Source organism: Marmota marmota, unplaced genomic scaffold (genome assembly GCF_001458135.2).
Source record: "Marmota marmota marmota unplaced genomic scaffold, marMar, whole genome shotgun sequence".
In the NCBI taxonomy this organism is placed as follows: Eukaryota; Metazoa; Chordata; class Mammalia; order Rodentia; family Sciuridae; genus Marmota; species Marmota marmota.
The window spans coordinates 4808767-4835213 of NW_026000171.1; the positions used below are offsets into that span (position 1 = coordinate 4808767).

Here is a 26447-nt window from a genome sequence, read left to right on the forward strand (position 1 = left end):
TAGAACAAGTTTAGTTAGATTGAGTTTTCTTCTGTTTTAAAAGACTTTAAACCTCTCTGTCTCAGAGATCTCTGAGATCCAGTACCATCAAACAACTGGACAATATCTCCAGGACTAGGCACGGAGCATGGTGCACAGTAGATGCTCAGTAAACACAAAGACAGTCTGTACGGCATATGGTAAAATGCCAGAACCAGAATCCCTGCATTTCCATCATACCTCCACTGCTACTGAGCTCTTCTGACCCAGTCCATGGCTTAGCCTTAATTTTCTCATCTGGAAAATTGGATCATCGGGGCTGGAGTTGTGGCTCAGTGGCAGAGTGCCTGCCTCACACACGTGAGGCACTGGGTTCGATCCTCAGCACCACATAAAAATAAATAAATATAATAAAGATATTTTTTTAAAATTCAAATAATAAAAGAATCAATACAATAAAAAAAGAAAATTGGATCATAATAGCACTCACTCTAAAGGGCTATTGGGTTGATTGAATAAATACAGTAAGTTTCACCAAAGTGAAGCCCAAACAGTTCTGGATCTTTCTAATAACTACGCACCTTTTCTTCTTCCATGCAAGGAAGCAGTTGAGGGTGAGCAGAGAGTGGAGGAAAATAATGACAAAGGTGTCAGAAATCCTCAGTCCTTGCCTAACTGCCTCTCCTGGGTTGGCTGAGCACCTCTGGAGACCCCATGTTTGCTGGAGGAGTTTCCCAGATGTCCTGTTTGGATTCACAACTCTGTCACTTCTTTGGCCGCTTCCTCATTTCCTTAAGGCCCTAAACCACAGGAGCAAGGTCCAAATGCTGGGAAGACGAAAGCTGTGCCTGCCAAGAGCAAACGCTCCCTCTCCACCTCCTCCTCCCTGCTTCAGTGGCTCCTGGGAGGATGCCCCAAAGATGCCTTCAGACGGGAACATGCCACGCTCTCTGTTGAAAGCAGTTCCCAGCCCCCGGCTGAGGATGGCTTTGTCTCCCGCTTCCTTGCCTATTAAGCACACCACAGCACATGGACTGATTGCTAGGAAATGAGGCCCCAAAGAATGTATTTCAACAGGACCTGCAAGATGGTTCAAAGAAGGGAGCTGGCCAGGAGTGGGATCCATGCCCAGGGCTTGGGGTGCAGGACACAGCTACATTGTCCAGGACTCTTCCTGAGGCAGAGGCACCAAGCCCAGCACTGACTTCCAGAGACGCTGAGAAGTCAGAGCCCGGGTCTCAGGGTCACAGAGCCCACTCCCTCCTCTCTGGGCGGAAGGTTCAGGAAGCACACGTCTGTCACTCCAGCTCCTGTTCTGGAGTCCGTCCTTCTCAGAGAGGCTTTGGATTGGAAGGCCACAGTCTTCCCCTCCTGGCCCCTGTTCTAAGGAGGCTGGGTACCAAGTCATCTCTGAATGGAGCTGTGGGAAGGGAGGAGCACAAGCGTCCAGAATCACCTCCTGCTAATGCTCTTCAGAAACCCAACAGTCCCCTGCACCCTGCCCACCACTGAGAGCTTCCTGTTACTATTTACAGGGAATCAAACCCAACCTGAGTGTGCTATGCTTCAAACATCCACTGATGACTGTTCATCAGCAGGTTGCTGCACCCCACCCCTGTCCCGTGTGGAAGAAAGGGCAGCCGAGCCACCACCCAGCTCTGCACGGTGAGACACAGGACTTGCCCAGACCCAGGAGGCAGAGCGTCACTGCAAGCTGCCTGGCAACGACTGAGTAGAGACCCCTACTGCTCGACAACAAGAAACCAGAGGCCCTTGCCTGCAAGCACAGTGTAAGAGTCATCCTCGTGCCCCTGCCCCCAGATGATCTTGAGACTGAACCCAGTGGAAGGAGACCTCAGGGGTGAAGGAAGCTGCCCTGCTTTAAAGGACGGTGCACTTCTCTCGCAGCCAGGGTCTAGAATGGCCTAGAACAGCAGAGGAGGGATGTGAAATGATTGTGCAGAAGTATTTCTGATGAGAAGGTTGCTAAGGACTCTTCTAGGACTCAGTGTTTTCTGGAACTTGTAGGTCCTTTAAGTCCCCTGCTCAGTCTGCACTAGGTTTACATATGTTCATCAAGGCTGGTTTTTCTATCAATTCACCCAATTGAGGGAACCTGGCCTGGTATTTTAATTGGTGGCCCTAGGTGACCCTTCCCAAGTGGAAGTCATATTCCTCTGGTGTCGGGTCACCGTGCTGACCAGGCATCCCCCGAGTGACTAGATTAGCAGCCATGTCAACAGATCTTAGCAAATCAGACAGTGGGCCAAGCTCTGGGTCCCAAGCTGGGGACATAAAGTCCTAAAGGAATTATAGAGATCAAAAATAGCCCAGAAGAGTGTGTTCCAAGTGCCAGAGGTGGCCCAGCAATTCAGAGCTGGGGACAGGCCAATCCAGAGAAAAGTGCAGCAGACAGTTAGAGGTGGGGGCAGAAGACAGGAGAAGGCTGGCTGGGGTACAGGTCGTGGTTGGCTGGTTTCTAGCAGGGAGACTTCCGGCTGGCCCAAGGGCAGGTGTTTGGGGCACTTGTCTTTCTTCACAGGAATGTGCCCTGAAATGGGTACCCAGAGCCACAGGCTCATTAGCATTTGTCACAAGTCATGCCCTTTAATTAGAGACAGGATCTTGAGGCGGGGTGGGGGAGATTTTGAGGTTCTCAGAGCTTCTCACAGGCCTAGAATAAGGCCCTGGGCACATCCCCAGGCCCCACACCGATGGTGAGCAGTGCAGTCCACCCACCTGTCCTGAGACAGCACTCAATCCCCTCCTGGGCAAGGACCCTCAGAAGTGAGCTCCAGGCCCAATTCCCTGGCCCACAGGCTCAGGCCTCATGGTCTTATGTAGAGGGCAGCTCTAACAAGCCGAAGCCTGAGCCTCCCTGGAGTAAATGAGGCTGAGCCCTGAGTCCAGAAGTAACTAAGGGGCCCCACCTGCACCCTCTACCTCCATGTGGGGCTGCCAAGGAACCAGCAGAAACAGATGAGTCCAGGAGAAACAAATGAGCGGTTTCCAGAGAGAGAGAGAAAGAATGAGGCCTGGCAGGGTGGTACACGTCTGTCATCCCAGTGGCCTGGGAGGCTGAGGCAGGAGGATTGAGGGTTCAAAGCCAGCCTCAGCAACTTAGCAAGGCCCTAAGCAACTGAGTGAAACTTAGTGAGACCCTGTCTCAAAAATTTTAAAAAATGTATAAAAAGGGTTGGGATGTGGTTCAGTGGTTAAGCACCCCTAGGCTCAATCCCTATTACCAAAGAAAGGGAATGAAGACAGAAGGAGACAGAGGCCGTAGGGCACAGTGGTCAGGAATGAAGTCCCTGGAGCCAAGTGCGGAAGTTTAATTTCTATCTCTGTATCACTAGCTCGTGACCTTGTAAACAGATAATGAGAGCGGATTTGATTCTTAGGGTCCTCGGCCATCTGTAGAATGGGGCAAACAATAATACCAGCCTCTCAGAGGCAACTGGAGGAATGAAGGAGCCAATCATACAAAATGCTTGGAACAACACCCAGCAGGCAGTAAGCGCTGGAATGTTTTTAAATGTTGGCTCTTCTTATTAAACACCTTCCTGCAATGGCTACAGGCAGAGCTTACAGCAGCCTCTAATCTGAAAATGCATTTGCATAGCAAGCCAACTTTTGTTTCTTTTCCAATGTTTTCTTCATACCATAAGAGGATCATGAAAATATTTCCTTCATAGGTTTTTATTGGGATTAAATGAAATGATACATTTAATGTACTTAGAACCATGACTGTGGCTTAGTAAGCACTCAATATATGCTAGCTGTTTACTGCCAGTAGCTTAAGAGTGTTAGGGATTATAACGGGCGGTGTAGAGTAGGGGCACCATCATGCCCACCCTGTGGCCAAGAAGCCTCTTGTTTGGAGGCTCTGTTCTGTTCCATGGCTAACAAGTTGACCCTGCTATGGTGGAAGATAGGCATTTAGATCTAAGAAATTCCAGAGCATCATCAGGCATCAGACCTGGGCCAGACGGCCGAGGACACTTCCCACATCTCTCCCCCTGGAGATGTTCATCGCTCTAAAGAAGGGACACCAGAGCCCAGAGCAATGATGCACGCCTGTAATCCCAGCAGTTCAGGAGGCTGAGGTAGGAGGATTGCAAGTTCAAAGCCAGCCTCAGCAAAAACGAGGCACTAAGCAACTCAGTGAGACCCTGTCTCTAAATAAAAATACAAAATAGGGCTAGGGATGTGGCTCAGTGGTTGAAGGCCCCTGAGTTTAATCCCCAGTACCAAAATAAAAAATAAAGAATGGACATCAGGACCTCCAGAAGGCCCTTTCAGCCTCAGGACTCTGGATGCAAGCACTTGAGCTCCTTGTAAGGACCAACACCATCCAGTCCATCCTGGGTGTCCAGGGATCGTGGCTGGGGAGAGACACGGGCACAGAATGTCAATCAAACAAGCCCTGAACGCCCCTCGCACTCTGCCGGGCTGTGGAGCACACACTGGCTCGCACAGCTGGCCTGCTGCCGGCCTGACCCTGACCCCCGAGAAGGGCCCATGGGACCGAGAGGGTCAGGACCTGGAGACACTGTGAGGATTCACTTCGTGTTGGTTCAGAGTCATGCTGCCCCTGAACAATGACAAGAAGGAAGGGCCAAGCTTGTCCCACCTGCCCTCTACCCCACCCCTGGCTTAGGACGTTTACCTCGTGGATCCCAAAGTGGGCGTAGGAGTCAAAATAATAATCTCGCGACGTCATCTCCTCTGGGTTCAGCAGCTTGGACATCTTGCCCCGTCCCGGGCAGCTGGGTTGAGTGGACACATGATGGACACATTGTACAGGCTTGGGTGGGACGACGGGCTGTGGGGGCTGGGAGGGGGGACTGCTCACCTGAGGAGGAGAGAAGGAGAGCCGGTGTTAGCAGGTCCTGCCCTTGCATCTTTCACTCCTCTTCCTGTCCCCTCCCCGAGCCCTCTCCAGTCCTCCTCGGCAGGCATTCTGAAGGGCTGATGACCTCTTCCAGCTCCCTGGCAGTCAGATTGATGGCTGTGACTCACAGAGAGGTGGCAGGCTACTGATAAGTCAGATGACCTGGACTGAACCCAGGTCCAGCTCTTGCTAGCTAGGTGACCTGAGCTGGTCTAGGCCTTAGTTTCCATATCTGTGAAATGGGGAGAACAAAATTTCCTTTAGATGTGAGTAGGAAACTCTCAATAAAGGGAAAGACAGCCACAGAGCACAGAGTGGTGCCTGAGAATGTGGTACCCAAGCCGAGGCTGTCTTGACCCCAGCTCTGTTATTCGCTAGCTGCTCTGGTTTGGGTGTGGTTTGTCCCTTGAGGGTCCCTGTGTCTGGAGGCTTAATCTCCAGTGTGGCAATGTGAGAGAAAATGGAATCTGAAAGAGGCGGAGCCTCATGAGAGGTGATTGGATCACTGGGAGATGTCCTTGGAGGGAACAGACCTAGCTCTCTAGTGGGACCCTGCTTCATTCTCAAGAGGATCCTTATAAAAGAACAAGAATGGCCCTTCTCTGTTTTTCTGCTTCCTGTCTCATTAGGTGATCTCTCCCTCTTGCTCACACTCCCACCATTGTGATGCCACCCGCCATGAGGCCCCCACTAGAGCCCAGTAGAAGCTAGTGCCGCACTCTTGAGCCTCCAGAATTGTAAACCAAATAAACCTCTTTTCTTTACAAAACACCCAGCCTCAGGTATTTTGTTACAACGCTACAAAACTGACTGCTATTTGTTGGCCCTGTGGTCCTGAAAGTCATTTGTTACCATTATGACTCCATTTGTTCCTCAGTAAAATACAAATCATAATAAAGCCTGCCTGTAAGAACTGTCAAGGCCATTTGGATGAGTTTGTAGACATAAAGACTTTGTACACTTCCTGGAATGTAGGGAGTGCTTATTTATTTTGACTATTACTATTATTCTGATCACATAAATCATGTCCCCACTTATGTCTCAGTTTTCTCTTCCATAAACTGGGTCAGCTCAGACTTATTCTTAAGGGAAACAGAGGGATCCTAGAACACAGCAGATTAAAAAAATAAAAAATCCAAGGGATTCCATCCCTTCTCCTTGATGTGGTGCACTTGGCTCCAAGAATGTCCCATGTCCAGGGCTGGAGGAGTGAGCTGGGGGGAGGTGATGGTCCCATTTCCTGGTATATCTAGGCTACCACCTCTGGGAAATAAGCAGGCTTCCCAGTTTAGCAACATTGGATTTCAGGTCGACAGGCTGGCCGAGAGGCAAGCGGGGCTGCCTCGTTAGAATGCAGCAGGTGTGCCCACTCTCGGCTTGGGATGCTGGTCACGGTCCCCGGGAGGCTAAAAATAGACTGTGTCAATTGTACACTCCCGTGCAGGCTGCAGAGTCACCTCTAAAGCCGAAGAAGTCTCAATGCATGTAGCTGACCCCAATATTGACTCCATTTAAATATATTAAGGAGAGAAAAACTCCTAACCCGTCCAGGATTGTCCACAGCAATGGTCATAGGGCCCAGCACCCTTAGCTGTCATTCACCTAATTCCTAGCTTCCCTTTTCCATGAGATCCCTGAGTCTCCTTCCCCAACAGCCACCTTATGAAGTATCTACCACACGCCACACATTGCATAATGCAAAGAGACAAACGAATTCGGGGGCCTTCAACTTCAATAGGTCTTGGGGACAAAGAGATGACTATCAGCCAATCACTGGTTCCAAAGGCTGCCATCCCATCTTGGCCTTCTGCAGAGAAAACTTGTCTTCTTCTAACTATGAGCTAATACATGAACTGTCTCCCAGAAGGCTGCGAGTCAGCAGGAAATAGTAATGACTTTCAATCTTAGGGCATTCAGCTATGTGGAGTGTGGCTTTTAATTCCACAAATACCTATTGCACTTCTGCTGTAGCAGGACACTAGGTGGATCCTGTGAAAGAAACAGACATATGGGAACTGTAACCTCTAAAGACTCTTTTTTTTTTCTAGACCCTAAAACACGCAACAACTCCATAGAAGCTAGAATAAGGTGTAGTCTGAAAAAGAAGTTCAAGGAAATTGTTCAGAGGGTGCAAAAAGAGAAAGAATTTACTTTAACTCGGAGAGTCAGGAAATCCTGGGACAGCTGGCCACAGGGTAAGCTGGGGACCTTGGGTAGGTGGTGAGGGTGTGGGGGAATTCTGGGAGGAGAGGATGCTTAGGCAAATCGTGAAGGGGTGGGAAGGCAGTGAGCTTGTTGGGAGCAGCTTGGCTGCGATAGTGGGGGATTCATTCAGTTGAAAGAAAAATAAGGCCAGGTTAAGAGGTTGTAATGAAATACAGAAGGCCTCTTCACCCAGGGAGTTCTCTGTTTGAGCCCTACTTCAGGAAGATGGATACCAGAGCAGCATGCAGGAGGGGACAGGAGGAGAAAGGAGGAGAGGGACTCGGGTAAGGGAGACCAGGGATGCATTTAGGAGGCTATTTTCAAAGTCCAGTCAAGACCTAATGAGAATCTGAACTGCTGGGTGGTAGAGGGGCTGCCCGCCAGGGAAGTGCAGAAAGAGAATCTACAGGAGTTGGCAACTGATGGAACGTGGGGGAGAGAGGGGAGCTGGAATCAGAGACGACTTCCACGTTTCAAGCCTGGGTGAGTAGGGAAATGGTGACATTAACAGAATAAGCAGGTCAGCGGGAAGAGCAGGTGGGGGTGGGGGAGACGATGAGTTTCAATTTGGATGTGTGGAGTCGGAAATGTCATCGAGTCCTATAAGACAAGATGTCTAGCAAGCAGATATTAACACAGTGCCAGTCGATAAACACCAGGAACAAAATCGAAAGGCAAATGACAAACTGGGAAGTACACCCTCACGTGTGACAAAGGTTAATACCCTCTATATGGAGAGAGCTCCTAACACCCCCGTAAAGAAGAGAGGAATACCGCCAATTTAATGTGGACAAAGAGTCTTGTGCTGTATTCATGCAAGAATAAATATAAATGGCAAATTAACGTGCAGGAAATAAAACACCTCACCAGCAGTCAGGTAAATTCAAAACAACAACAACAACAAAATGCAAGTGGTCCCCATAAAAACTGTGAGATTTGTTTAAAAAAAAAAAAAGCAGTTGCCCTCATCCACTTCCTGTGGGAATGTAAATAGGTCAAGACTTTTTGGAAGTCACTAAAAATTTTTTTTAAACACAGATCCTTTAACCCATAATTGCATTTTTAAAATTTATCTTAGAGTATTGTAATAATCATATATATGTAGTTACAAAAATTTCATGATGGTGTTGTCCATAATGGCAAAAAGTAGTTAACTTTGATGCTCCACAAAACAAAACTAATTAAATCGACGAGGGTGTTATTCCACAGTAGAATGTTATGCAGCCATTAAAAATGTCATGGGTAGAGTGTCTAATAACACAAAGATAGAGTGCAGTAAATTGTTGGTTGAAGATGACAAGCACAATAAGGAAAGACTGTGTGACTGCGTTTTAGCCACTAAAACCTGTTCCTGCCTGTGTGCGAAGAGGGCAGATTCAGAGAAGGCACCAGAACTGGCAGTGACTATTGCAGAGAGTTGGGCTAAGAACAATTAATTCTTTGTTCTTGTGCTTGCTTAATATTTTCTGAAACAGATGCCATTAATATGGTACCACTCTTTGTAAATAGCAAAGAATAATAATATTGAAAAAGAAAAGGCAAAAGTTATCCTAGATCTTTGGAGAGAAACTGAGGCTGGGACTCTGGTTTGGAAACTATTTCTGGGGATGGGGTCCTGAAAGTGTGCATGTGGGAGAGGCTCCAAGGGGAGGTGGGGAGTGGGAGTGAGGATGGGCCTAGGAGAGAAGCCAGAGTTACTGTCCTATGAGGACCTTGGAGTCACCTGGAGACCCAGGGAGAGAGGCGGGGGGACAGGGAGACAAACAACAAAGTGGGAAGGAGGTGTCCTCATTCCTCCAGCCCCGTGACTGACCCTCCCCTGAGAGCATGCAATCCAAGCCCTGTCCAGGAAAGGGCTCCAGGACCAAGTCGACCTTCATTCAGGACCCTCTGAGCCTCATCTACCCAGGGTGACAGTGAGCTCAGAAGGCAGTGCAGAGCCACCTTGAATGGTGTACATGAAGCTGGCCCCAATACTGACTCCATTTAAATACGTTAAAAGAGAAAAACTTGTAGCTAGTCGAAGCATTGTGCGTGGTCAGGGTCACCAGGCCTCCTGCAACCCTTAGGGATCATTCAACTCTGATTCCATGAGCCCCTTTTCCATAGTCTCCTTCCCCAACAGCCAAATTACAAAGTATCTATTATGTGCCACACATTGTATTTTTCAGGCAAAGGGATGAATGGATTGGGGGAGATGGACTTCAATAGCCACAGGCCACAGAGACAAAGAGGTGACTGTCCCAGACCAGTCTCTGTTCCCAAAGGCTGCCAGCCCAGCTCAGTCTCCTAGAGGAGACCTGTCCCTCTGTGCATGGGCTATTAGGTATGTCCTCTCCCAGAAGTCTTCTCCAGAGTAAGAAGGGGAAGTGGCCCAAGCATTCAGCTACAAATGTCTACTGAACACCTACCACAGAAAGGCAGTGTGCAGTTCCTGTGGAAGAAACAAGAGATGCTCAGGACCCCTATAGGTCACCATATAGACAAATAGGAACCAGTGTAGTAATCCAGACATCTACTATAAAAGATGGTTCCACTGCAGATGAAGGTCCTTGGAGGGGATCTGAAAACTTGGCTTTTGGCTTATCTGTCTGTCTACCCAGGGCCCTGGGAAGACTTGAAGAGCACAGGCAATGGTTTGGGCAATGCCCAAGGTCTCATCTGCAATATCAGAAGGCCCAGTTCCTCCCTGGGCCGCACTGGACAACCAGAGACTCACAGCCAAGGAAGTCTTCAAACTTCAGACTATCTCGTGTATGTTGAGAAGTCAGCAAAAGGTTTGGGAATCACACCGGGATGTGCAGCCCGACTCGCTCCCACGCTCAGCACCTCTGTCTCCCTACAGTGGCACACACCCCAACACACCCCCAGGGCCCAAGCCCCTTGTCTCTGGACATTTTGCCACCCTGGAGTCCTGGTCCTGCCTGCTTCGCCTGCTGTCCAGTTTTGGTAGTTGTTTCTGTACGGTCACCTCTACCCTGGTCTTGCCCAAGCCACCCAGGACCCAGTGCGAGGAAAGGGCCCTGCCCTGCTCTCTCCCCACCTCCTCTGAGGGCCCAGCCTCGGGCGCTGCCATTTGCCGAAGGTCTGTGATCGTGATTGGCTGAGAATTACATCCCACTGGACGGCTTTGTGTCTTGCTGACCAGGACTGTCCCAACACTTGTCCTGCCTTCGGGGTGGATTTTCCAGGGGCCTCTTCAGCTAGGTGTTCTCCTAGTCTACACATTCCATTTTGGTGAACAGGCCTGGGCACCACAAAACACGGAGATAAAGGACATCGGAGCACAAAAGTTGGAGACCACAAAGATCATTTCCTGAGGAGGTGGCACTTGAAGGATGGGCGAGATTTCCCACACATGGGCGGGGACCCAGGAGAGCATTTTTGACCTAACCCACCTCCACTTGAAAAGGACAGCAGATGATGAAGGACGATGTTGAAGATGCCTATTGCTGACCGGGGCCCACTGTGCCAAGCACTTTCCAAGTGTCATTTCACGAAATCTTCATAATAATTCGATGAGGTGCTGAAATTTACAGACAAGAAAACTAAAGTTCCATGATATTTGAGTCATTTTCCAGAGCCCAGAGCTAGCAAGGAACAGAGCCAGAATGTAAACCAATGTCTGTTTGACACTGAAGCCCGCGCCCTTAACACTGGTGCTATGGCAAGCTCGGTTCAGCCCAACTGAGCTCAACTGAGTTACTGCGGGAGGCCAGGCCTTGTGCTGGGAAACGAGTGGCAAAGCTGGCCCAGGAAAGCAGCGACTGCCCAGAGCAAAGTGCTTCCATGAAACTAAGCTCCTACAGGCACTTCTCCAAGGTGGCTGAGTTTAAAAGGGAGCGGACAGTCGGCTCCAGGTTGCAGATGGGGAAACCGAGACCTGCGTAAGAAAAGCCAGAGGTAGATCTAGAAATGGAAATTTCAAGAAAGTAGGAAAGTGGTGGGGGCCCGGTGAGAAGAAAGAGGAGAGTGGAGAGGAGGGGCTTCTTTTAAAGGGGGAAGGTGAGATGCAGAGAGAGGCCAGTACTTTCTGCGCCAGGCAGCTGAAGCTAACCCAAGCCCTTTGGGCTATAAATGGCTCCTACTGGCACCAGCCCAAGCTGTAAAACATTTTTTTCCTGAGAACAAGAGGCTCCACTAGAGGAGCCAAATCCTGCTCTGTTCTCCAAATGTCAAGAGAGCTTTTTCTAACCCAAGCCATTCATCCGCAGCAGTGGCCTGCCTGCCTGGAGACGCCGAGGTGGGAAGAGAGAGGACAGGATGGCAGGAGCTGGGACACTGCAGAGGAGCAGAGGAGGGGTGGGCCTCACCTGCCCGCCCCCCAATTGCCTTCGCTCTCTCCTCCCACCCTGTCCTTGCAGCCAGCCCTTCCACCAGCATTGCCCTGGACACTCACTGCACCCTGTCACTCCCCGACGTGTATGCACGAGGCTGTGATCTGAACTTGGCCCTTGTCGTTGGTACTCACATAAAGAGTTAGCTCGACGAGCACCATCTCTCTGTCTGTAGAGACCAGAATTTTACACAAAGAACATTGTAATGGTGTGTGACGCCAGGCAGGGTTCTATAGGGCCGTTGGACCTCTCCTACTACCCAAGATCACATGGCAAATAAGTAGTTTTCACCTCTGCCTTTGGCCAAAGAGGACCCGAGTTCCACCTTCCTATCTGCTCTCCTTCACCCGTGTTTCTTGTCATCTGGGTACAGAAAGGGGCCCCACAAAGTCATCTTGAAGTCCCCCATGCCCCGCCTCCACTGGTGGAAGCAGCATGTTTTATCAAGTAGCTCTAGTCCACTGCCTCTTACCCGGGGTGCAGAACCCCAAGAGTCTAGGGTAAGTCCCGTGCAGCTGGTCCTGCATATCTCTGCTGTCCTCTTGCACTTGGCCAGCAGGGCTCTCCAGCTTGCTCCAGCTCATTTACCAAGAGTCATCCTCAGGACTCCTAATGCCTCTAGAGTGGGCTTCTTAGGCACAGACCCTCTCCAGATGTCCCTACCATAAATACAGGGGCTAAGGCAGCTACTGCTGCCTGCCACTGAGTGTCAGCTACTGTCATCCATTTGTCTTTCCTGTTAACAGTGTCTCTGTCTGTAATTCTGGTATCTTGACAGAGCCCATCGTCATGTACTGTTTTGTGACCTTGGAGTCAAGACCCCTCAAGGCTGCACTTCCTGGAATCCCCTTCTCTCAGGTGCTCTCACCCACCACTCTCAGTCCCCACCTTCCCGCTCTCCTGAGTACACTGCTTGGGAAGTGCTGAGCCAGGATTCATGAAGGGGCCTGGGGCTGTGGTTCTCAAAGTGTGATCCAGGGACCATCAGCATCAACATACTTGGGGGTTTGTAAGAAATGCAAATGTCAGGGCTGGAGTTGTAGCTCAGTGGTAGAGCGCTTCCTCCTCATGCATGAGGCACTGGGTTCCATCCTCAGCACATAAAAATAAATAAATAAAATAAAGATATTGTGTCCATCTACAACTGAAAGAAAGAAAGAAAGAAAGAAAGAAAGAAAGAAAGAAAGAAAGAAAGAAAGAAAGAAAGAAAGAAAGAAAGAAAGAAAGAAAAATTGCAAATGTCTAGGCTTTATCAGAAACCTCCAAGTCAGAAACTCTGGAGTGGGGCCCAGCAATCTGTGCTCAGCAAGCCCCCCAGGGGACTTCCATACACTACTCAGTTTGAGAATCACTGGTCTAAACTGGCGCTGCCCACACTGTACTACTCCACAGAATAGTCCCTCCAAGAAAGTGTTCCATGGACAGGTACATTGGTGCAGATAAGCTGAAGAGATTTCTTCTTTGTGATACTTCTAAGCCTTTCATTTGCTAAAATAAATTGGAAATCTCCAAGCAGGAATGAGGGTGTCTGGTGCCACCAAATTTATGGCTGTGGCACTCTTTTTTACTAAGAAATCTATCAACATGCTAGAAACTAATGTTCCGAGGGAAACAATCTGGGCTCTGACTGAGAACAGTTTCTGTAATCCAATCTCTATCAAACATTGTGGGGTGGCTTTCAGGCCCACTCCAGATGAATGGGATCAGAACGAGTGGGGTGAACCCTACAATGTGCAGGTTCACCAAGGTCCCTGGGTGATGTCTATGAACTCTGGTCCTGACAGTGCTGAGGAAGGCCCCAGCCTTTTCCTTTCCCTTGCAACCCCCTGAGCTCAGATGCAGCCCTCGGATGCCCACCTGGCACTGTCTGGGTACTGCTAAGATTCCCACACTGCATCAGGGCCAGCCAAGGTCCCCTGGAAGAGAGACAGCCAAAGATTCCAGAAAGCACTTTAGCTCTAATGGAAGAAGATCAGGGATCAGTTTGGGTTCTGCCATTCTCAGGCTTCGTGACCTTGGCCAGTTCCTAACTCACAGTCACTACCAGAGTTCAGTTTGAAGGCAGCCCCAGCGGGCTTCCGTGTGCTGTGCCCCGGTACTTCCTGTCAGCCCCTGGCTGTCTCTTTGTGGTACAACAGCAATGCCTACCTCATATCAAAATGGCTCAGCTCCCACACAACACTCCTCTGTCTCCTGGATCAGTAACTGCTGGGAAGGCGTCTCTTGGATTTGTTGGACCTGACCTATTTTTTAAATAAACTGGGGCTGTTTTCCACTATTAGTCACTTTTCTCCCAAGCCTCCATGTATTAAATTTTCTTTCTATATCCTCAGATATTTGGGTTGCAAAGAGATGTCAGGTTAATTGGATGTTTGGCTCCTGGCTCTTCCTCTTTAACGGGCTTTAAGAGCAGGCTTCCCTGTGTGTCCCCCTCCCCTTTGTCCCTCTTCCTGCCCCAAGGTAGCAGGATCCTCTCTCTCCTTGGACTGGAAGAAGGTTGCTGAGCACTTGGCTTCCCTCTCTGGTTGCCTTTACAGGCAGACATGCAGAGAGACAGTTTCTTCTCACCCCTCACCTCACTGGCATTAGGCTACTCTTTTAGTTACAGATTCAAGTCACATGATCCCTGGGGGATCTGGGCTGGACTCTCATTTCCCCAGCCTGAGGACATCAGCAGAGATGTCTGTCCTGTACCCTCTTCCTCAATATGTAGACAGAACACCTGTGCATTCTGCTCCTGGTTCTCTTGTCTCCGTTCATATCCCTATGCAAAAGCCACGGAAACTCTCTGACCCTCAGCTTCCTCTTCTGTCAGATGGCAAAAAACTATATGTTCCATCTCTTGCATTGGCTGTTGTGAGGACTGAAAGATTCTGAGCAAACATTCAGAGGAAATGCTAAAATGTGATACAGGGACATGAGAAGTCCAATTCTCACCATGTGATCCATGTCATGGTGCTAATTTTGGAGACTCTCTGGGCCCTTTGCTGGAACAGGGCACAGTGGCTTTGGCTGCCCTTAGAGTTGCTTGACCCCGCTCCTCACCCTCCATAGTGTCCACTCTAGGCTTTAGCTCTGCCCCACCTCCCTCTGAAGCTGCCTGAGTGTGATGGGATTGATTTCTGCAGGACAGGGCCAAACTTGGAAAGGAAATATTTTCTCAAACCACTGACACGTGGGTCTGTCCTGCTCCTATTCCGAATCCGGTGGCACCTGCTGGTCTAACACTACTGATTATTATCTGTTTTGTTTTACAGAAAAATTCTCACACAAATTATCTCACAACTCTAGTTGTTACCTGCACAAAAAGAAGTAAATTCTTTCAGACTTGTAACCAGGTCTTCTGTGTCTCTGCTTCCCCTCAATACTTGGCATAGGTCTGAGAACTCAATAAAGATGTGTTGATCACAGGCTCACCATTGCTCTTCAGAGATATATTGTGAAAGTAGAGTTGGGCATGGTGGTGCACACCTGCAATCCCAGCAGCTCGGGAGGCTGAGGCAGGAAGAGCGAGAGTTGGAAGCCAGCTTTAGCGACTTAGTGAGGCACTAAGCAACTCGGTGATATTCTGTCTCGAAAAAAATAATAAATAAAATAAAATAGAAAAGGCTGGGGATGTGTCTTAGTTATTAAATGTCCCTGGGTTCAATCCCCAGTGCCAAAAAAGGAAAAGAAAAGATAAAAAGAAAGAGAAAAGGCGGCTCCTGGCCACCACGCAACCAGAGAACTTTCAGTGAGAGGGTAATGAGGTGGCAGGAAGATAGAAAAAACTGAGAAGAATAATCATCAGAATGCCAGTAATCCTCCAAACCCTTTGAAGTGTTCGACAGTACTCCAATTGTCTTTACGGAGAAGTGTCTCATCTCCTAGGATTTCAAGAAGAAGGAAATACTTTGCAAATATAGATTCCATTTATGAAGACTCCGCCGTGTAGATGACAAGAGGCTTCGAGTACAGACTTAATGTATTTGTTAGGCATTTTTTTTTTCAAGCAATCTCTTCACACTCAAGTAGTGTAAGACTTCCCTGCAGGTAATGATGGTGCCATGACTCAAAGAAGCTGGCTGCCCAGGTCAGCCAACACAGCATGGCTGGCCAGGAGCCAGGAGGTCACCCCTCACCGCTGTCAGGCACCATCGCCAGGCCATTAAGCTTGTGGCTGGAGGAAAAATGAACTCCAAAGTCGTGTGGTAAGACAGAAGGAGAACCACAAGTTGCTGACCGACTCATCTAGATCCTCACCTGGTTTCCATGGATTCCTCCAGCAAACCTATGTACTCCAAATATATTTCCACCATGATTCTAAGAAGAAATGAATGACTCCTTTAATCAGAAATTCTGATGCAAATACTCACTGAAAACACTGACATTTCAGCTAAAAGGGAATCATGTCAGCTATTGGGTAATATTCAGGTCTATTCCAGAGGTGGTTTCAAGTAAACCAATGTAGATTCCAGGATTATGGATATTTTAAGTGCTCCCAGGTGATTCCAGCCATCAGTTAAAAAGAAAGAAAAAAAAAGTGTCAGAACTAGCAGTTCTCAAGACAGTGAATACTGGACAGTGAAAGATAGTGATCCTTGAAAGTGGCCAGCAAGGTGAATCCTATGATTGCCCCAGCTGCCAGCCTGGAAAGAGTGCCCAAGCTACAGCATCAGATCCAGGCGGAACCCAGTGATCCCTGCTGGTAGAAGAGATGGAGATGGAATCTGAGGCAGCTAATGTTTGCAAAGCAGAGTCCTGGAGAGCAGAACGCCATTCTTCACAGCGCAGTCTGAAGCGTTCTGTAGCTTGCCCCTCAAGTCTTCAGCTAAGACTAGCTCGATAGAGATAGTCACTGGGAGGATGCAAATCAAACTGAACCCCACACCTGAATAATCTACCTAAGGTCAGGAAAGGAACTCCTGAAAGGATAGAACGGCTGATTCAGAGCACCCACAGGGTGCTGTAGAGATTCCCACACAATGTCAGAACAAGCCCAGGACCCTGGGAGAGAGACGGAGGTTCCAGAAAGCACTTTAGCTCTAACAGCAGAAGGTCAGGCATCAGTTTGGGCTCCACCACCTTCAGACTATGTGATCTTGGCCAGTCTCTGACCAGCAGTTACTATCAGGGTCCCGGTGTCGCTCAACTTGAAGAGGGTCCCTGGTGGGCTTTGATGCACTGTGTCCCTCAGGAAATGTGGTTTTGTTTTTATTTATTTTTTTTTTGGGGGGGGCGGTTATTTTCTCCTCAATAGTGCAAAATAATCCCTAGACTAAAACAATATTTAAAAGCAAAACCTGAAAAAGATTAAATGGTCCAAGTAGTTCAACTGCTTCCCAGAAAAAATCTTAGACATATAAAACAGCTAAAAACATCTAGCACCCAACAAAGTAAAATCCACAATGTCTAGCATCCAGTCAAAAATTACCAGGCTTGCAAAGAGACAGGAAAATAATATCTAAAATACCTACAATAAGGAGAAAACCAATAACCTACAAGTGCTATAATATTACTGAAGGTAGATTATAATAATAATAATATATACACACATATATCACCTTGCTTGCCGTGTGTGTGTGTGTGTGTGTGTGTGTGTAGTCACTTTATAAAAACAAAAATATGGATTTTCCTCAAAAAAGGCAGAAAAAGAATAAGGGCAGTGATATAAAAACAAATAGCAAGACAGTAGGTTTAAACCCAACTGCACAAATAATTACATTAAATGTAGTGGTAAAAACATCTCAATTAAAAGGCAGAAGCTGTCATATTAGATTTAAAAAGCTACCATATGCCTCCCGATTTGAAACTTACTTTACGTATTTAAAAAGTTTCAAAGTAAAGGGATAAAAAGATACATGGTGTTAATTCTAATTAAAGGAAAGATAGAATATCTATGTTAATATCAACTTCAGAGCAAATAATATTGTCAGGAAAAAAAAGGAGGTCATTTCATAATGATCACTCACCAAAAGGACTTAATAATCCCAAATATCTATTGCATAATGAAAGAGCTAGAAAACATATGAAGCAAGAATCAATAGAGCCAGTCACTGGGAGGATGCAAATCAAAACTACATTGAGGGCTGGTAAAGTAGCTAAATGGGAGAGGGCTTCCCTGGCATGGGCACAGTCCTGGGTTTGATCCGCAGCATGGAAAAAAACCTATAGTAAGATACAATCTCCCATCCAAAACATGACTAATACATATTTACATATTTTTTAAAAAAACAGAAAACAACAAGTGCTGGCAAGGATGTAGGGAAATTGGAAACCTTGCATGTTGTTGGTGTGAATGTGAAATGGTACAGCCGCTGTAGGAAACAGCATAGTCGTTCCTCAAAAAAATGAAAAATTGAACTAACATATGATGCTGTGATTCCACTTCTAGGTTTTAAACTCAAAATAATTGAAAGCAGATTCTCAAAGAGATATACGTACACTCTTGTTCACATCAGCTTTCTTCACAAAACTTGGAAATAAACCAAGGATCCGTTGAGGAGTAGGTAAAACCTGACAGGTGCACACAGTGGAGTATTATCCAACCTTAGGAGCAAGGAAATCCTGGCAGGTGCTACAGCGTGGATGAAACTGGGAAAATTATGCTAAGTGCAATAAGCCATTCACAAAAGTCGAATATGGTGGGATTCCACCTGAGGGACACTTGGAATTGTCCATAAAGAAGACAGAAAATTGAACAGTGGTTGCTAAAGGCCGGGGGGAGGAGGACAGGAGAATTAGTGTTCCAGGAGTACACAGCATTTAGGTTTTGCAAGATAAAGAAAGTCCTGGAGGTGGATGGTAGTGATGGTTGCACACACTCTGAATATACCTAATGCCACTAAAATGTACACCTGAAAATGGTTAAGATGGTAAATTTTAGGTCGTATGCCTTTTTGCCAAAATTTCTTAAAATGGAGAGAAATACGTGATCAAATCACAAAGAAAAATAGCCAAATCTGATGATTTTGATGGTCTAAAGCTAAAATAGGCAATCCTTGGACTTCAAGCCTTCAAAATGAAGAACTGTTGGTTCCCATCCCATCACTTCCCAAACTCCCCAATTAAGAATTTGAAGCACCCCTCTGTTAAATAAACACCTCACTGTGAGCCCACTCTTCAGGTCCTTTCACTCCTAAAAGGAAAGTACATTTTAATCATTGCTGGAAAAGACAGAGAATTAAGACAAACCCAAAAGACCATTTCCCCAGGACCATCTGTGGGTGCTGAACCTGGGAACGGAAGTATAGGTAAGCAAAGGGAAGCCCTGTGCTAAAAGGAGGAGCAGGAAAGTCCAGAGCCAAGGGCCATCTCCTCGAAACTCTGGGGTTCTACACTTACATCCAACCTCCTGCCACCTCTGCACCTGCTCCCGCACTTTGGCCCCTGTCCCCCTGGCCTTCGCTCTGCTCCCTGAACACACCCAGGCTCACCTCCACTGAAGGCCTTCGCCCCAGTGGTCTCCCCACGTGTTGGAAGGCTTCACTTATCTCCTCACTTGGTTTCTATTCCATTGTCACCTCTCCCCACTGCCCTCTCTGCAAACATCCCCGCCTCCGTCACATTCTGCTTCCTTACCTGCCTTATTTTTTTCCGGCATTTCAGTTCCTGACACTGTTTTATATATTTGTTTATTGTCTGTCTCTCCCATCAAATGAAAGCTCTTACCAGTGCTGGCAGGATCAGGCTCTCCGCCACCATAATACCAGTTGACAGAGCTGAGCCTGGATTGAGTGGGTGTTCAGTAAATGTGTGTTGGACACATGAATGGATGAGCAGATGAATGGACGGATGGATCCCTGAACTAAGGGGCTTGGGGGGCTGATGCAAGGATAAGAAGCACAGTGAAACTGGAACGGAGAGTCATCCTTGGAGACACACTCTCAGCCTGGGCCAGGAGCTCCACAAGAGAGCCCACAGGGCACCTAAGGAAAGAAGGTGCATCATCCGTGCCCCAGTTAGACTGTGGACCCACAGCATGGAAGAAGGCTGGGTGCTCCAGAGCCCAGGAACACAAGATCAGCCCTTGGCAGCCATTTGACCCAAGAGGCTAGCTGGAGCTACCAGAGCCCCCACTGAAAAGTTCATGTTCATCAGCAAAGTTTTCAAGCCTCTCCCCACCGTGATCTGAGCCCCACCAACTCCTCAAGCTCCTTTTCAGGCTTCTCCCCTCCTCCAGTGCTGCTCCATCCTACCGCCCTTTGCTGCGCCCCCTCAATCCCTTAAAAGTCTCCTGGCCTTTGTTCCTGCTGCTTCCCTGCCTCAAGCCTTACTTCCCACCCACCTGCCAAAGCCCTCTCCTGGACAGCTTCACCAAGTCTTCCAGGAGGCCCAGCTGACCTTCCCTGTGGCAACTCTACTTTGATCACCTTTCGTTCATGAAGAAATCAATCACAGGACACACGGGCTGCCTTTGAGAGGAAGGCAGCAAGAGTCTGTGGTGTCGTACCAGGCTCCTTTGTAAGATCAGCCTTTTGTTGATCCGAGGTCCTGATCCCTTATTAAGTTATACAATCCCCCCCTTCGGTGTGTGTCATAGTCCCTTCCCCGCTGAAGAGTCATGAAATTCCCTCTCCCAGCTGACTACGTACAATTCTCAGAGGAAGCCTGAAACTCCAGTTCTGTCTCTGTATAAAAGAAAGCCTGTGGTTTGGAGGTGCCACAAAATGTTAGGGGACGGAGGGAATCGAAGCTTGCAGCCTTCAGGGGCTATGCCCTTGCTTCTCTTGTTCCCGCATTGCAGTTCTTAGCAAATGGTGCAGTCTTGTGTTAAATTCCAAGTCTTGTCTCACCCACAGCAGCTCCCTCCCCCAGCGCCCCCCTTGTAGTCTTCACAGTACCCCTGCAACTCTTGGTGTCCCTGTCTGAACCCCTGCCAAAGCATGTGTTCCTCAAAAACAAGGACCATTTCCTACCATTGATTCATCTCTAGGATTTATCTTCGTACTGGCATGGAGCTGGCACATAGGACATGCTAAGGGAATATTTGTCAAAGGAACAACTGGTTGAATGGACAGAGGGATGGATGGACAATTAGATCTATAGAAGGGACGACACTTCAGAGAGTTTAAGTGGCTTCCCCCTCCAGTCCCTGGTGTCAGTAAATGACCCAACTCATGGCTTCTTGCCTCCAGAGTTGGCCCTAAGCAGGACTGCTGAAAATGTGTCTTCAGGATTTGACTTCCCTTCCATTCTCCGGGCAACTTGCCAGATGAGCAGGGCCCAAATGTTACTCTTTGCTCTCTTTGGGCCTGACTTTCACTTGCGAACCAGATTGGCTTTTCTGGTTTCATCCAAAAGAGGTAAGCATTTAGCAACCTGATTCGACAGTCACCAAGGTCAAGATCCTGAGGCATGGATGGCCTAGAACATCTCCTAGAACATGGGACAGTGCTGTGAACTCTCTCTTACGTCAAGGAGTTCACTCACCAACTGCATACAAAAATATGACCCTGTGCATGAATCATCCCACCCGAGAGACCATCTCCAACAACCCCAAGGGCGCCTTCCTTTGGCCAGGCTCATAAAATGATCGAAAACTTCTTCTCGGGCAGTTGTGAAGGCTCAGAAGTGCACAAGGATCCTCGGCCTCAGCCAAAGGACCCCACGATGAGAAAAATCCCACTTCTGGATTAGGACCTCTTTCTTATCTCCAGTCCCAGTTTTGCCACAATTCACGGCATGGCCTGGAGTCAGGCACCATCCTCTCTGGCCTGGGATCCCTGTCTACAAAAAGAGAAGGGACAGCATGAGACACTATTGAGCCCAAGAATCAAACAAGCATCCAGGGGGATCAAGCAGGTGATGTAAGTCGGTGCCAGGAGCAGGTGTAGGTGATGTCACCCACCCTGAGGGAGCAACATGAATGGCAGGTGCAGACTGGGCCCCTCCTCCAAGAGGTGGCCTAGGCCCTGTGCTGTTGTCTTCTCGCCAGACACTTCTTTATTTTTAAATGTTGGCCTCTCTGAGTATAAATGGAACCTATCCTTGGGCAGGTTTGGCTTATTCTATTCCACTATTTATTACCCTGTGTTCATAACTACAGAGTAGAGGCAGAGAAAGAAGCAGATCGGTGAGAGACAGGGCAAGGGCAAAAAGGCCACAGCCTTGAGAAACCAACTGTGAGGCCACGATCACCACAAAACAGAAAACAGAAACTTCAAGGCCTGGGGCAACGATGGATGCCTAAGGTGCCTGTTTCCCAGAGCAGGCTAGACAGCGGAGTCAGCCCCGATCAGTGGGGCCAGACCAGCAAGTTCCCAGGAAGGTAAGAAGGTGCTGATCTTCACCTGGTCCACGTGCAGGCCCAGTGTCCTGTGATCAGAATCACCTGGAGGACAGAGAGTTTCTTGTTCAACAGGTATGGGATGGGGGAGAATTTGCATTTCTAATAAGCCCCCAGATGCTAATGTGACAGGTGCAGAGACCACACTGGTGACCAGGGGGCATTTGGGTTCTGAGATAGGCCTGCTTCTGTTTGAAAACAACTATGTGACCTTGTGACCTTGGGAAGTTCACTGACCCTATCTGTGTCTGTTCCCTCTTTATTCATAAATCCAGGATACTCTGAGTATCTTCTCAGAGGACTGCTGAAGAATTAAATGAGATAATCCATGTCAAGAGCTTTGAAAGGGGCTTGAAGTACAGCTAGCGCCCAGTGAGTGACATGAATAATTTCTGTTTGTGCAAGGAGCTTAGTGGAAGTGGTGGTTGCAGTAACCTGGCATTGGGAACAAAGACGCTCCACGATGACCCCCTAGGTCTACGAGAAGTGGCTGGGACCCAGAGCTAGCAAGGGCTCCGCGGAGAGGATTACGGGGAAGCTCCACTTCAGGGAAAGAGCCATAGACAGTAACCCCACAGGGGACGAACAGGGGACAAATGCCCTGACCACACACTCCTCCCTTCTCTGCCCTCCTGCTAATGTCCCCACAGGGGAACTCAGTCAGCCACAGACTGGGAGGAGCTAGGAAGTGAATCTGATAAGAACTGTGCATGGAAAGTTCCACAGAACAGGATGGAGAAGGACGGGGAGTAAATTGGAGGGGCGGACAGAAGATGCCAGGACACTTAGGAAAGAGTCCACATAGGTCATTTGGTCTATGCCATCGTCTTGAGGTAGGATGATTCCCTATCTCAACTGACACAGGTGATTTCCAGCAAGAGAGTGGTTTCTGAAAGGCTCCATGAGCCAGGGTGAGCAACCCCTCTGCTAACCACTTGATGCAGCCTGAAAGGCCAACCATACTCCAGCACCAGCCTGGTCCCCAGTGTCACCAGGAAGGTGAGCCAGATGACCTTGACACCAAACCCAGCCAGCTCTGACACTGAGCCAACCAGACATCACCCTCAGAGGACATGGAACTCCTTAGCATTTTGTAGGGGACGAGAGACCACCTTCCAAGGGACAGGAAAGACAGGATGAATTTAGCAGACACTGCAAAATGAACTTGGCAAGCTGACACATGGCCTTGAAGCCAGTTCTCTGACCCAAACAAAGTAATGTCTCCTCAGAATATCCTCATCAAGCCAGGTGCTGTGGTGCATGCTTGGGAGCTGAGGCAGGAGGATCACAAAATCAGGGTCAGCCTCAGTAACTTGGCAAATCCCTAAGCAACTTAATCAGACCCTGTTTTAAATTTTTTAAATAATAATAAAAAGGACTTGGGATGTAGTTCAATGGTGAAGCATCCTGGATTCCATCCTCAGTGACCCCACCCCCCGCAAAAAAAAAAAAAATAGAATATCTTCATCAAAGGACAGTCACACCATCCTGCCCCTTCCTCTACTTCCTCTACCTGAATTCTCCTTATACTGCAGGATTTGGGGACTGGAAAAGGCTTCCAAGATGTACTAAGTCACCTTAGCCCCCTAGGTGGAAATCACTAGAACATTCTCACTCTCCTCTCTAGAGACTTAAAAAGGACTGATGGCAGAAAAATTCCACTAATGGTAGGATTCTGGGAGTCTCTTTGCACCTGGACCAAATATTGAATGTACCTGTTGAAAAGAACTCCAACTTAAGTTTCCCCTTTATTTTGGCTGGAATAGGAAGCTGGCTAGGTGACCCTCCGTGAGTCCTTTAGGCTTTTGGAGCCTGTTTAGTGATATCCTACCTGACCACAGGGGACAAAAACACACATTTTATTGAAGTCTTTTGGGCCTCCATCTGTTAATTCTGGGGAAAGTGATGTGGAAGAGGCACTTAACTGATTTTCTAAAAAGATCCAGCTACAATGGAGTAGAGAAGATACAACATGGTGCTCACCCTGCAGAGAAATGGCTGCACTGTCCAGGTGCAGCTGTATTCACTAAAAGCTGCAGTTGCAAGAACAGAATTAACAGAGACCCCAAAAGACCCTAGAGAATCGTGTGGTGTCCCCCACACCCCCACCATCATCACACAAAATGTTATTAAGCAGGCTCCAAAAGTCCTGAAGGACTTGCAGATGGTCACCCGTCAGTTCACTACTCAGGGCAAAATAGGAGGGAAACTTAAAGCAGAGTTTTCTGTTCAACACTTACATGCTACATTTGGCCCAGGTGTCAGATCTCTGCAAAGAGGCTTCCAGAATCCCCAAGACAAAGCCCATCTTGTTATGAGGGGAAGAGGAACACATTAGAACTTTCTAGGATCGGGTGATGCTGGAGGGATTGAAAATGTTTCCCTTAAGAAGCTCCCACGCTAGGTCCCCGTGGGTTCAGCACTTCTTCAGCTTCACTCACGGTCATAACCTTTGTTCTTTTTCCTCCCCGGGTGGAAAAACTGATCTAAGACCATGTGGGTAAAGAGAAGAAGATAGAAATAAACCATGTTAAGAAAGTAGAATTATGCTTACCTAGCATGTACAAGGCCCTAGGTTTGATCCCCAGCACAGGAAAAAAAAAAAATAGGTAGAATCAGCAGAATTTTACTATGAATCATCTGGGATTGGGTGAGTGGAAGTGTCAATTAGACTAGGGAGGCCTCTAGTCTAATTCCTGATTCCTGGTGGGATAAAGGGAGGAATGACAGTGTCCTTCATGGAGATAGGCATCCAATAAGAAAAGCAGATGAGGAAATTGGGAAGCATCTTGAATTGTAAGTGCCTGAAGAACACAGAAGAAGACAAATCCATCCATAAGTGCAGGTCTAAATGTCCCAAGTTGTGAGAGAGGATGAGATCATCCAGGGACAGTAAGCTAGAGGCACCACTATCAAGTAAGAAAGAAGAACTCACATAAGCAACCAAGAAAGAACAGTAATGGACACTGTAAAGTGTATTAGTCAGTTTGCTATTGCTATGACAAAATATCTGAGATAAAGAACTTATAGTGGGAAAAAGTTCATTTTGGTTCACAGTTTCGGCGTTTTCAGTGGCCCTGTTGCCTCTATGCCTGTGGCAAGGCAAAGCATCATGGCAGCAAGCATGTGGTGTAGGAGGTCCGTTTACCTCCTGGTGACTGGGAAGCAAAAAGAGGTAGAGAAAGAAAAAGGGGTTAGAACCCAATATCCCCACGGAGAGCACACCCCCAATGATCTAATTTTCTCCTACTAGGGTCCACCCCCACATGAAGCTTTGAGGAACATTTAAGATCAAACCATAAGAGAGAGGCAGGTGAAAGCAGGGCTTAGAAGCCCAAAGAACAGAAGGTATCAGGTAAAATGCATCAATCAACAGCGCCTAATGCCCTGGATGGGTCAGGTTGAGATGAGACCAAGGAGAACCCATTGCAGCAAATCACAAAGGAGTTCTCCAGTGCAGGTGGAAAGAGCCCTCTCTGAGGAGGGTATCTGCAGGGATGGCCATACCCTCACCGTCCCAAGGCCCCAGCGTGGAACTCAGCTGCTGGTACCAGCCATGTGCCCAAAGGAATAGGAACGACATCCTAGCTCAGGCCTGGGAGATGAGCCAGGCTTCAGCATTTTGGAAACAATTGTCCAGTCCTACATACGAGGATGGCAATGAAGAATTGTTTTAACAAATTTGGAACTCAAATATTCCCTCTCACTCCCTCCTTCACCCACCCTTTTCACAGTTAGAACAGACTAAGTCCTTGACATCTGGGTAAGGTTATGCGGCAATTGCCCGATCGAGTGGGTATGAAAGGAACGGCTGCCTGGGATTGGATGCTTTCCAACATCCAGGCCCACGGAGTGCAGAGTGGAGAAGCTGGGGCTGCCACCTGGAGCGCGAGCCCTTCTTCATCTCTCCTGCCTGAAAAAAAAAAAATAGAGCGGGTGCTCTTAGTATCATAGAAGCTAATGCTTGAGAATGTGAGAGAGAGAGAGAGAGAGAGAGAGAGAGAGAGAGAGAGAGAGGAGAGAAGGCTGAGCCAGCAGGTGGAGGGCAGAAAGGAAGGAGGAGGTTTCAGGAGAAAAGTTCATTCTTTCCCAGACAAATAACTGCCTCAGGCTGCCTACCCTGTGTCCTTAGGTCTGAGTCAGGGCCCCAGAGGAGTTCTGCTCCCTGCAAAGTCAAACCACAGATTGACAGCACCTTCTCGCTTTCCCCCTACCTCTACTTTCTATGCCATTTGCCACCCAGGGGGAAAACATCACTCCATTTTCAACATCACGAATTTAGCACACGTGGGCATGTCTGGAAGGGGAAGCCACGTGGAGGGTGGCAATGAGCTCGTCCCCAGCTCCACTGACAACTCAATAAAGGGAGACAGGCACAAGGCTGCACTGGAGATGGCAAGGTAATAACAAGTTCAAGATTGGCACAGCACTCTCTACTTCTTCAAAATGCCCTGATGACTGTTGTGGCCATTTATTTAAGGAGCAGGGCCAACCAGTGGGATCAATGTGAATCATCCCATGCACTTCTCAGATAGGTTTGAGTCAGGGCCTAGTTGAGTCAAGATCATGGCTACTTTTGCTATGCTACCTGGTATCAGCTGAGGGCAAGAGGAACTGGAGGGAAGGACCTAGAAAAGTTGAAGCAACTAAGCTGGGTGTGGTGGCGCACGCCTGTAATCCCAACAGCTTGGGAGGCTGAAGCAGGAGAATCACAAATTCAAACCCAGCCTCAGCAACTTAGTGAGGCCCGAAGCAACTTAGTGAG

At 48.1% G+C, this 26447-nt stretch overlaps 1 protein-coding gene across 2 annotated transcripts in view; it reads right to left on the reverse strand.

Annotated features, from left to right (window-relative positions):
- Prmt8 (protein arginine methyltransferase 8) overlaps nt 1–26447 on the reverse strand; it is an 86688-nt gene that overhangs the window by 46884 nt on the left and 13357 nt on the right. Inside the window, exon 2 of one of the 2 annotated variants that reach the window (XM_015500632.2) lies at nt 4649–4834. In XM_015500632.2, coding sequence (XP_015356118.1) covers nt 4649–4834 — 186 coding nt within the window. Of the gene's footprint in view, nt 1–219; nt 347–4648; nt 4835–26447 lie in introns of those variants that run through there. The other variant, XM_048787681.1, reaches the window with a different exon arrangement.